A 13609-nucleotide genomic window follows, 5' to 3' on the forward strand; every position below is an offset into this window, starting at 1 on the left:
ATTCAGCTGCTCCCAAAACACTTGTCTCTCATGATCTTTCTTCTCATGCCCAGGTGCATATGCACCAATAATCACCCATCTCTCTCCATCAACTTTCCTGATTTACCCATATGAATCTAGAATTTACTTTCTTACACTCTATCACATACTCCCACAACTCCTGATTCAGGAGTAGTGCTACTCCTTCCCTTGCTCTTGTCCTCTCACTAACCCCTGACTTTACTCCCAAGACATTCCCAGACCACTCTTCCCCTTTATCCTTGAGCTTCGTTTCACTCATAGCCAAAACATCCAGGTTCCTTTCCTCGAACATACTACCTTTCTCTTCTTTTTTCTCATTTTAGTTACATCCACACACATTTAGACACCCCAATCTGAGCCTTCGAGGAGGATGAGCTTCCTCCCGTGCCTCCTTCTTCTGTTTCTCCTTTTAGAAAGTTAAAATACAAGGAGGGGAGGGTTTCTGGCTCCCCGCTCCCGTCCCCTTTAGTCGCCTTCTACGACACGTGAGGAATGCGTGGGAAGTATTCTTTCTCCCCTATCCCCAGGGATTTTACCTTTTATAAAGACAAATTCTTCAGCTATATAATTGTGTTGTATGCTCTACAACTGGAAATTCTGTACAGAAGTGGTATAATGTGCCCCGTATGCTGAAGTATTGGATCGTTCAGTATGGTGTGAGAACTCGGTTAACCGATCATGGTCTGGATGAGGCATTAGCATCACATGCTGAAGGTTAAGGGACTTACAGGAGCCAGCTGAACTTCCTCCATCTGCTACAAAGCCTGGGTTCATCTGACCTTTATATACAGAACCACCATACAAAGGTTCAGGCTCTGGCTGCAGTTTAACAGGTCGGGTGACTAAGACAAAAGCGAGGGCAGACAACACAGCTGCATCCAGTATTCCAATAATGGCAAGGATGTAAGCCCAACGTACTTCACATTCGCCCATATTATACTGGCGAGCTGTTGGACCACACACCTCTCGCACTTCTCCAGCAGCCCATCCAGCAGGGAACACCACCACACCCACCAGCAGGAGTATTACTGAGAGGAGCTGCACGCTGCCGGTCATGTGGAAGACGGTGGAGGAGTGGAAGAAGAAGAAGAGGAGCATGTTGCAGATGCAGAGGAGCGTGACGACGACGGAGAGGCCGACGAGGATTGTGGCGGCCTTGGAAGGCAGGTTGAGCAGGGTGCTGAAGTCGTCCAGCTTACCCGTACACTCCATCTCTCCTCCCACCTGGCTCATAGCGCACCATTTCCATAGCCCGAAGTAACCCGTGCCCTTGGAAACCTGGGTGTCGCCAATCCACTGAGGCTGTACGAAGACGACGATGTTGATGATGGCAAAGCAAATGGTAAACACTCCCCACAACACACCTATGGCCTTCGAGTTCCTTATATATATATATATATATATATATATATATATATATATATATATATATATATATATATATATATATATACATATATATATATATATACATATATATATATATATATATATATATATATATATATATATATATATATATATATATATATACATATATATATATATATATATATATATATATATATATGTATATATATATATATGTATATATATATATATATATATATATATATATATATATATATATATATATATATATACATATATATATATATATATATATATATATGTATATATATATATATATATATATATATATATATATATATATATATATATATATATATATATATATATATATATATATATATATATATACATATAAATATATATATATATATATATATATATATATATATATATATATATATATATATATATATATATATATTTATTTATATCTATTTATTATACTTTGTCGCTGTCTCCCGCGTTTGCGAGGTAGCGCAAGGACACAGACGAAAGAAATGGCCCAACCCACCCCATACACATGTATATACATACGTCCACACACGCAAATATACACACCTACACAGCTTTCCATGGTTTACCCCAGACGATTCACATGCCTTGATTCAATCCACTGACAGCACGTCAACCCCGGTATACCACATCGCTCCAATTCACTCTATTCCTTGCCCTCCTTTCACCCTCCTGCATGTTCAGGCCCCGATCACACAAAATCTTTTTCACTCCATCTTTCCACCTCCAATTTGGTCTCCCTCTTCTCCTCGTTCCCTTCACCTCCGACACATATATCCTCTTGGTCAATCTTTCCTCACTCTTTCTCTCCAAGTGCCCAAACCACTTCAAAACACCCTCTTCTGCTCTCTCAACCACGCTCTTTTTATTTCCACACATCTCTCTTACCCTTACGTTACTCACTCGATCAAACCACCTCACACCACACATTGTCCTCAAACATCTCATTTCCAGCATATCCATCCTCCTGCGCACAACTCTATCCATAGCCCACGCCTCGCAACCATACAACATTGTTGGAACCACTATTCCTTCAAACATACCCATTTTTGCTTTTCCCAGATAATGTTCTCGACTTCCACACATTCTTCAAGGCCCCCAGAATTTTCGCCCCCTCCCCCACCCTATGATCCACTTACGCTTCCATGGTTCCATCCGCTGCCAGATCCACTCCCAGATATCTAAAACACTTCACTTCCTCCAGCTTTTCTCCATTCAAACTCACCTCCCAATTGACTTCACCCTCAACCCTACTGTACCTAATAACCTTGCTCTTATTCACATTTACTCTTAACTTTCTTCTTCCACACACTTTACCAAACTCAGTCACCAGCTTCTGCAGTTCTCACATGAATCAGCCACCAGCGCTGTATCATCATCGAACAACAACTGACTTCCCAAGCTCTCTCATCACCAACAGACTTCATACTTGCCCCTCTTTCCAAAACTCTTGCATTTACCTCCCTAACAACCCCATCCATAAACAAATTAAACAACCATGGAGACATCACACACCCCTGCCGCAAACCTACATTCAATGAGAACCAATCACTTTCCTCTCTTCCTACACGTACATATGCTTTACATCCTCGATAAAAACTTTTCACTGCTTCTAACAACTTTCCTCCCACACCATATATTCTTAATACCTTCCACAGAGCATCTCTATCAACTCTATCATATGCCTTCTCCAGATCCATAAATGCTACATACAAATCCATTTGCTTTTCTAAGTATTTCTCACATACATTCTTCAAAGCAAACACCTGATCCACACATCCTCTACCACTTCTGAAACCACACTGCTCTTCCCCAATCTGATGCTCTGTACATGCCTTCACCCTCTCAATCAATACCCTCCCATATAATATACCAGGAATACTCAACAAACTTATACCTCTGTAATTTGAGCACTCACTCTTATCCCCTTTACCTTTGTACAATGGCACTATGCACGCATTCCGCCAATCCTCAGGCACCTCACCATGAGTCATACATACATTAAATAACCTTACCAACCAGTCAACAATACAGTCACCCCCTTTTTTTTATAAATTCCACTGCAATACCATCCAAACCTGCTGCCTTGCCGGCTTTCATCTTCCGCAAAGCTTTCACTACCTCTTCTCTGTTTACCAAATCATTTTCCCAAACCCTCTCACTTTGCACACCACCTCGACCAAAACACCCTATATCTGCCACTCTATCATCAAACACATTCAACAAACCTTCAAAATACTCACTCCATCTCCTTCTCACATCATCACTACTTGTTATCACCTCCCCATTTGCGCCCTTCACTGAAGTTCCCATTTGCTCACTTTATTTACCTCCTTCCAGAACATCTTTTTATTCTCCCTAAAATTTAATGATACTCTCTCACCCAAACTCTCATTTGCCCTTTTTTTCACCTACTGCAACTTTCTCTTGACCTCCTGTCTCTTTCTTTTATACATCTCCCACTCAATTGCATTTTTTCCCTGCAAAAATCGTCCAAATACCTCTCTCTTCTCTTTCACTAATACTCCTACTTCTTCATCCCACCACTCACTACCCTTTCTAATCAACCCACCTCCCACTCTTCTCATGCCACAAGCATCTTTTGCGCAAGCCATCACTGATTCCATAAATACATCCCATTCCTCCCCCACTCCCCTTACTTCCATTGTTCTCACCTTTTTCCATTCTGTACTCAGTCTCTCCTGGTACTTCCTCACACAGGTCTCCTTCCCAAGCTCACTTACTCTCACCATCCTCTTCACCCCAACATTCACTCTTCTTTTCTGAAAACCCATACAAATCTTCACCTTTGCCTCCACAAGATAATGATCAGACATCCCTCCAGTTGCACCTCTCAGCACATTAACATCCAAAAGTCTCACTTTCGCACGCCTGTCAATTAACACGTAATCCAATAACGCTCTCTGGCTATCTCTCCTACTTACATAAGTATACTTATGTATATCTCGCTTTTTAAACCAGGTATTCCCAATCATCAGTCCTTTTTCAGCAAATAAATCTACAAGCTCTTCACCATTTCTATTTACAACACTGAACACCCCATGTATACCAATTATTCCCTCAACTGCCACATTACTCACCTTTGCATTCAAATCACCCATCACTATAACGCGGTCCCGTGCATCAAAACCACTAACACACTCATTCAGCTGCTCCCAAAACACTTGCCTCTCATGATCTTTCTTCTCATGCCCAGGTGCATATGCACCAATAATCACCCACCTCTCTCCATTAACTTTCAGTTTTACCCATATTAATCGAGAATTTACTTTCTTACATTCTATCACATACTCCCACAACTCCTGTTTCAGGAGTATTGCAACTCCTTCCCTTGTTCTTGTCCTCTCACTAACCCCTGACTTTACTCCCCAGACATTCCCAAACCACTCCTCCCCTTTACCCTTGAGCTTCGTTTCACTCAGAGCCAAAACATCCAGGTTCCTTTCCTCAAACATACTACCTATCTCTCCTTTTTTCACATCTTGGTTACATCCACACACATTTAGGCACCCCACTCTGAGCCTTCGAGGAGGATGAGCACTCCCCGCGTGACTCCTTCTTCTGTTTCCCATTTTAGAAAGTTAATACAAGGAGGGGAGGATTTCTGGCCCCCCGCTCCCGTCCCCTCTAGTCGCTTTCTACGACACGCGAGGAATACGTGGGAAGTATTCTTTCACCCCTATCCCCAGGGATAATATACATATATATATACATATACACATACACACACATACACATACACACGCACATATACACACACACACACACATACATATATTTACATATGAAAAATGTAAGAAACAATTTAGAAAACTGAAACTTCTAGCTTGAAATGAATGAAAAAATGAATGTCACATAATGGTTCAACCTCTGGCTATGGAAAAAGGAAATGTATAATTTATTTATATATATATATAATTCATATATATATATATATATATATATATATATATATATATATATATATATATATATATATATATATATATATATATATATATATACATATATATATATTTATTATTTTAACTTTCTAAACGAGGAAACTGGAGGATTCACGAGGGGAGTGCTTATCATCCTCGAAGGCTTTGATTGGGGTGGCTACATTTGTGTGGATGTAAGCATGATGAGAAAATAGGAGAGATGGGTAGTTTGTTAGAGAAAAGGAACCTGGATCTTTTGGCTCTGAGTGAAACGAAGCTCAAGGGTAGAGGTTAAGAGTGGTTTGGGAATGTCTTGGGAGTAAAGTCAGGGGTTAGTGAGAAGAAAAGAGCAAGTGTAGGAGTAGCACTACTCCTGAAACAGGAGTGGTGGGAGTATATGATAGAGCGTAAGAAAGTAAACTCTAAATTGATATGTGTAAAAATGAAAGTAGATGTAGATTAGAGGGTGATTATTGGTGCATATGCACCTGGGCACGATAACAAAGATCATGAAAGGGAAGTGCTTTGGGAGCAGCTCAGTGAGTGTGTTAGTAGTTTTGATGCACGAGACCAGGTTATAGTGATGGGTGATTTGAATGCAAATGTAAGTAATTTAACAGATGAGGAAATAATTGGTGTGCATGGGGTGTTCAGTGTTGTAAATGAAAATGGTGAAGAGCTTGTAGATTTATATACTGAAAAAAGACTGGTGATTGGAAATACCTGGTTTAAAACGAGAGATATACATAACTATACGTATGTTAGCAGGTGAGATGGCCAGAGAGTGTTATTGGATTACGTGTTAATTGATAGGCGCGCGAAAGAGAGACTTTTGGATGTTAATATGCTGAGAGGTGCAACTGGAAGGATGTCTGATCATTATCTTGTGGAAGCGAAGGTGAAGATTTGCAGAGGTTTTCAGAAAAGAAGATCGAATGTTGGGGTGAACAAAGTGGTAAGAGTAAGTGAGCTTGGGAAGGATATTTGTTTGAGGAGGCAACAGCAGAGACTGAGTACAGAATGGAAAAATATGAGAACAAAGGAAATTAGGGGAGTAGCCGAGGAATGGGATGTATTTTGTGAAGCAGTGATGGCTTGCGCAAGAGATGCTTGTGGTATGAAAAGCATGGGAAGTGGGCAGATAAGAAAGGGTGTTGAGTGGTGGGATGAGGTAAGATTATTAGTAAAAGAGAAAAGAGAGGTATTTGAACGAATTTTTTACAGGGAAAAAATGCAAATGAGTGGGAGACGTATAAAAGAAAGAGGCAGGAGGTCAAGGGAAAGGTGCAAGAGGCGAAGAAGAGGGCAAATGAAAGTTGGGGTGAGAGGGTATTATCAAATTTTAGGGAAAATAAAAAGATGTTTTGGAAGGAGTTAATAAAGTGCGTAAGACAAGGGAACAAATGGGAACATCAGAGAAGGGGGCTAATGGGGAGGTGATAACAAGTACTGGTGATGTGAGAAGGAGATGGAGTGAGTATTTTGAAGGTTTTTTAAATGTGTTTGATAGTAGAGTGGTACTTATAGGGTGATTTCGTCAAGGTGGTGTGCAAAGAGGGTTAGGGAGAATGATTTGGTAAACACAGAAGAGGTAGTAAAATATTTGCGGAAGATAAAAGCCAGCAAGGCAGCGGTTTTGGATGGTATTTTGGTGGAATTTATTAAAAAAGGGGTGACTGTATTGTTGACTGGTTGGTAAGTATATTTAATGTATGTAAGACTCATGGTGAGGTCCCTGAGGACTGGCGGAATGCTTGCATAGTGTCATTGGACAAAAGGCAAATGGGAAAGGAGTAATTGCTCAAACTACAGAGGTATAAGTTTGTTGAGTATTCCTGGGAAATTATATGGAGGGTATTGATTGAGAGGGTGAAGGCATGTATAGAGCATCAGATTGGGGAAGAGCAGTGTGGTTTCAGAAGTGGTAGAAGATGTGTGGATCAGCTGTTTGCTAATACTTAGAAAAATAAATGGATTTGTATGTAGCATTTATGGATCTGCAGAAGGCATATGATAGAGTTGATAGAGATAGTCTGTGGAAAGTATTAAAAATATATGGTGTTGCAGGTAAGTTGTTAGGAGTGAAATGTTTTTATCGAGGATGTAAGGCATGTGTACGCCTAGGAAGAGAGGAGAGTGATTGGTTATCAGTGAATTTTGATTTGCGGCAGGCCTGCGTGATGTCTCCATGGTTGTTTATTTGGTTGTGGATGGGGTTGTTAAGGAGGTGAATGGAGGAGTTTTGGAAAAAGGGGCAAGTATGCAGTCTATTGTGGATGAGAGAGCTTAGGAAGTGAGTCAGTTGTTGTTCGCTGATGATACAGCGCTTTGGCTGATTCTGGTGATAAACTGGAGAAGCTGGTGACTGAGTTTAGTAAAGTGTGTGAAAGAAAAAAGCTGAGAATAAATGTGAATAAGAGCAAGGTTATTAGGTACGGTAGGGTTGAAGGACAAGTCACCTCGGAGGTAAGTTTGAATGGGGAAAAACTTGAGGAAGTAAAGTGTTTTATATATCTGGGAGTGGATTCGGCTGCGGATGGGACCATGGAGGCGAAAGTGAATCACAGGGTGGGGGAAGAGGCGAAAAAGAGGAGTTGAAAAATGTGTGCAAGTCGAGAACGTTATCTCGGAAAGGAATAACAGGTATGTTTGAAGAAATAATGGTTCAACAATATTATATGATTGCGAGGCGTGGGATCGAGTTGGGCGGAGGAGGGTGGATGTGCTTTAAATGAGATGTTTGAGGATAGTATGTGGTGTGAGGTGGTTTGATCGAGTAAGTAATGTAAGGGTAAGAGAGATGTGTGGAAATAAAGAGAGTATAGTTGAGAGAGCAGAAGAGGGTGTTTTGATATGGTTTGGTCACATGGAGAGAATGAGTGAGGAAAGGTTGACCAAGAGGATATATGTGTCAGGGGTGGAGGGAACGAGGAGAAATGGGAGACCAAATTGCAGGTGGAGAGATGAAGTGAAAAAGATTTTCAGTGATCGGGGCCTGAACATGCAGGAGGGTGAAAGGCGTACAAGGAATAGAGTGAATTGGAACGATGTGGTATACAGGGGTCGACGTGCTGTCAATGGATTGAACCAGGGCATGTGAAGCATCTGGGGTAAACCATGGAAAGGGGCCTGGATGTGGAAAGGGAGCTGTGGTTTTGATGCATTATTACATGACAGCTAGAGACTGAGTGTGAACGAATGGGGTCTTTGTTGTCTTTTCCGAGCGCTACCTTGCACACATGAGGGGGGAGGGGGTTGTTATTTCGTGTGTGGCGAGGTAGCGATGGGAATAAATGAGTGCATACAGTATGAATTATGTATATGTGTATATATGTATATGTCTGAGTGCGTATAAATATATATTTGTTCATTGAGATGTATAGGTATGTATATTTGCGTGTGTGGACGTGTATATATATACATGTGTATGTGGGTGGGTTGAGCCATTTCTTTCGTCTGTTTCCTTACGCTACCTCGCTAACGCGGGAGACAGCGACAAAGCAAAAAATAATCCCTGGGGATAGGGGAGAAAGAATACTTCCCACACATTCCTCACGTGTCGTAGGAGGCGACTAAAGAGGACGGGAGTGGGGTGCCAGAAACACTCCCCTCCTTGTATTTCAACTTTCTAAAAGGGGAAACAGGAGAAGGAGACACGCGGGAAGTGCTCATCCTTCTCGAAGGCTCAGATTGGGGTGTCTAAATGAGTGTGAATGTAACCAAGATGTGAAAAAAGGAGAGATAGGTAGTATGTTTGAGGAAAAGAACTTGGATGTTTTGGCTCTGAGTGAAACGAAGCTCAAGGGTAAAGGGGAAAAGTGGTTTGGGAATGTCTTGGGAGTAAAGTCAGGGGTTAGTGAGAGGACGAGAGCAAGGGAAGGAGTAGAACTACTCCTGAGACAGGAGCTGTAGGAGTATGTGATAGAGTGTAAGAAAGTAAAGTCTAGATTGATATAGGTAAAACTGAAAGTTGATTGAGAGAGATGGGTGATTATTGGTGCATATGCACCTGGACATGAGAAGAAACATCATGAGAGGCAAGTGTTTTGGGAGCAGCTGAATGAGTGAGTTAGTGGTTTTGATGCACAAGACCGGGTAATAGTGATGGGTGATTTGAATGCAAAGGTGAGTAATGTGGCAGTTGAGGGAATAATTGGTATACATGGAGTGTTCAGTGTTGTAAATGGAAATGGTGAAGAGCTTGTAGATTTATGTGCTGAAAAAGGACTGGTGATTGGGAATACCTGATTTAAAAAGCGAGATATACATAAGTATACGTATGTAAGTAGGAGAGATGGCCAGAGAGCGTTATTGGATTACGTGTTAATTGATACGCGCGCGACAGTGAGACTTTTGGATGTTAATGTGCTGAGAGGTGTAACTGGAGGGATGTCTGATAATTATCTTGTGGGGTCGAAGGTGTAGCTTTGTAGGGGTTTTCAGATAAAAAATAGAGAATGTTGGGTTGAAGAGAGTGGTGAGAGTAAGTGAGCTTGTGATGGAGACTTGTGTGAGGAAGTACCAGGAGAGACTGAGTACAGAATGGAAAAAGGTGAGAACAAAGGAGGTATGGGGAGTGGGGAGTGGGGGATGAATGGGATGTATTTAGGGAAGCAGTGATGGCTTGCGCAAAAGATGCTTTTGGCATGAGAAGCGTGGGAGGTGGGTTGACTAGAACGGGTAGTGAGTGGTGGGATGAAGAAGTAAGATTATTAGTGAAAGAGAAGAGAGAGGCATTTGGACGGTCTTTGCAGGGAAAAAATGCAAATGAATTGGAGATATAAGAAAGAGGCAGGAGGTCAAGAGAAAGGTGCAAGAGGTGAAAAAGAGGGCAAAAGAGACATGGGGTGAGAGAGTATCATTAAATTTTTGGGAGAATAAAAAGATTATTTGGAAGTAGGTAAATAAAGCGCGTAAGACAAGGGAGCAAATGGGAACGTCAGTGAAGGGGGCTAATGGGCAGGTGATAACAAGTAGTGGAGATTTGAGAAGGAGATGGAGTGAGTATTTTGAAGATTTGTTGAATGTGTTTGATGATAGAGTGGCAGATATATCGTGTTTTGGTGAAGGTGGTGTGGATAGTGAAAGGGTTAGGGAAAATGATTTGGTAAACAGATAAGCGGTAGTAAAAGCTTTGCGGAAGATGAAAGCCGGCAAGGCAGCAGGTTTAGATGGTATTGCAGTGGAATTTATTAAAAAAGGGGGTGACTGTATTGTTGATTAGTTGGTAAGGTTATTTTATGTATGTATGATTCACGGTGAGGTGCCTGAGGACTGGCGGAATGCTTGCATTTTGCCATTCTACAAAGCGAAAGGGGACAAAGGGCTCAAATTACAGAGGTATAAGTTTGTTGAGTATTCCTGGGAAATTATATGGGAGGGTATTGATTGAAAGGGTGAAGGTATGTAGAGAGCATCAGATTTAGGAAGAGCAGTGTGGTTTCATAAATGGTAGAGGATGTGTGGATCAGGTGTTTGCTTTGAAGAATGAATGTGAGAAATACTTAGAAAAGCAAATGGATTTGTATGTAGTATTTATGGATCTGGAGAAGGCATATGATAGAGTTTATAGAGATCCTCTGTGGAAGGTATTAAGAATATATGGTGTGGGTCACAAGTTGGTAGAAGCAGTGAAAAGTTTTTATCGAGGATGTAAGGCATTTGTACGTGTAGGAAGAGAGGAAAGTAATTGGTTCACAGTGAATGTGGGTTTGCGGCAGGGGTGTATGATGTCTCCATGGTTGTTTAATTTGTTTATGGATGGGGTTTTTAGGGAGGTGCATGAAATAGTTTTGGAAAGAGAGGCAAGTATGCAGTGTGTTTTGGATGAGAGAGCTTGGGAAGGGACTCAGTTTGTTTTCGCTGATGATAGAGTGCTGGTGGCTGATTCATGTGAGACGGTGCAGAAGCTGGTGACTGAGTTTGGTAGTGTGTAAAAGAAGAATGTTAAGAGTAAATATGAATAAGAGCAAGTTTATTAGGTACGTTAGTGTTGAGGGTAAATTAGCAGGTAAATTTGAATGGAGAAAAACTGGAGGAATAAAGTGTTTTAGATATCTGGGAGTGGATCTGGTAGCAGATGGAACAATGGAAGCGGAAGTGAATCATAGGGTGGGGGAGTGGGCGAAAATTCTGGAACCCTTGAAGAATGTGTGGAAGTCGAGAACATTATATCGGAACGGAAAACTGGGTATGTTTGAAGGAATAGTGTTTCCAACAATGTTGTATGGTTGCGAGGCGTGGGCTATGGATAGAGTTGTGTGCAGGAGGGTGGATTTGCTAGAAATGAGATGTCTGAGGACAATATGTGGTGTGAGGTCGTTTGATCGAGTAGGTAATGTAAGGGTAAGAGAGATGTGTGGAAAAAAAAAGAGTGTTGTTGAGAGAGCAGATGAGGGTGTTTTGAAATGGTTTGGTCATATGGAGATAATGAGTGAGGAAAGGTTGACCAAGACGATATATGTGTCAGAGGTGGAGGGAACGAGGAGAAGTGGGAGACTAAATTGGAGGTGGAAAGATAGATTGGAAAAGATTTTGAGTGATCGGGGCTTGAACATGCAGGAGGGTGAAAGGCGTGCAAGGAATAGAGTGAATTCGAACGATATGGTATACTGGTGTCGACGTGCTGTCAATGGATTGAACCAGGGCATGTGAAGCGTCTGGCGTAAACCATGGAAAGTTCTGGGGGCTTGGATGTGGAAAGGGAGTTGTGGTTTCGGTGCATTATTACATGACTGAGTGTGAACGAATGAGGCCTTTCTTGTCTTTTCCTAGCGCTACCTCGCACACATGAGGGGAGAGGGGTTTGTTATTCCATGTGTGGCGAGGTGGCGATATGAATAAATAAAGGCAGACAGTATGAATTATGTACGTGTGTATATGTATATGTCTGTGTGTGTATATGTATTTATACATTGAGACGTATAGGTATGTATATTTGCGTGTGTGGACGTGTATGTATATACATGTGTATATTGGTAGGTTGGGCATTCTTTCGTCTGCTTCCTTGCGCTACCTCGCTAACGCGGGAGAAATCGACAAAGCAAAATAGATAATCTATAATTGAATAGATGTACATATACATATATATGTATATGTATATATACATATATATATATATATATATATATATATATATATATATATATATATATATATATATATATATATATATATATATATATATATATATATATATATATATATATATATATATATATATATATATGAATATATATATATATATATATATATATATATATATATATATATATATATATATATATATATATATATATATATATATATATATATATATATATACATATATATATATATATATATATATATATATATGTCTCCCGCGTTTGCGAGGTAGCGCAAGGAAACAGACGAAAGAAATGGCCCAACCCACCCCCATACACATGTATATACATACGTCCACACACGCAAATATACATACCTACACAGCTTTCCATGGTTTACCCCAGACGCTTCACATGCCCTGATTCAATCCACTGACAGCATGTCAACCCCGGTATACCACATCGCTCCAATTTACTCTATTCCTTGCCCTCCTTTCACCCTCCTGCATGTTCAGGCCCCGATCACACAAAATCTTTTTCACTCCATCTTTCCACCTCCAATTTGGTCTCCCTCTTCTCCTCGTTCCCTCCACCTCCGATATATATATATATATACATATATATATATATATATATATATATATATATATATATATATATATATATATATATATATATATATATCTATATATTTATATATATTTATGTGTCTGAGGTGGAGGGAGCAAGGAGAAGAGGGAGACCAAATTGGAGGTGGAAAGATGGAGTGAAAAAGATTTTGTGTGATCGGGGCCTGAACATGCAGGAGGGTGAAAGGAGGGCAAGGAATAGAGTAAATTGGAGCGATGTGGTATACCGGGGTTGACGTGCTGTCAGTGGATTGAATCAAGGCATGTGAAGCGTCTGGGGTAAACCATGGAAAGCTGTGTAGGTATGTATATTTGCGTGTGTGGACGTATGTATATACATGTGTATGGGGGGGGGTTGGGCCATTTCTTTCGTCTGTTTCCTTGCGCTACCTCGCAAACGCGGGAGACAGCGACAAAGTATAAAAAAAAATATATATATATATATATATATAAAGTTATCCCTGGGGATAGGGGATTAAGAATACTTCCCACGTATTCCCTGCGT

General features: G+C 40.6%; 1 protein-coding gene across 1 annotated transcript; it reads right to left on the reverse strand.

Annotated features, from left to right (window-relative positions):
• Nucleotides 1–603: 603 nt before the first annotated feature.
• On the reverse strand, nt 604–1407 carry LOC139764720 (LHFPL tetraspan subfamily member 3 protein-like; the record flags this gene model as incomplete). The annotated part of the gene is made up of 1 exon (XM_071691605.1): nt 604–1407. A coding segment is annotated over one exon (804 nt), but the record flags the coding sequence as incomplete, so codon positions are not given.
• Between the last annotated feature and the right edge of the window lie 12202 nt (nt 1408–13609).

This window comes from Panulirus ornatus, chromosome 4, assembly GCF_036320965.1.
Source record: "Panulirus ornatus isolate Po-2019 chromosome 4, ASM3632096v1, whole genome shotgun sequence".
Classification (NCBI taxonomy): Eukaryota; Metazoa; Arthropoda; class Malacostraca; order Decapoda; family Palinuridae; genus Panulirus; species Panulirus ornatus.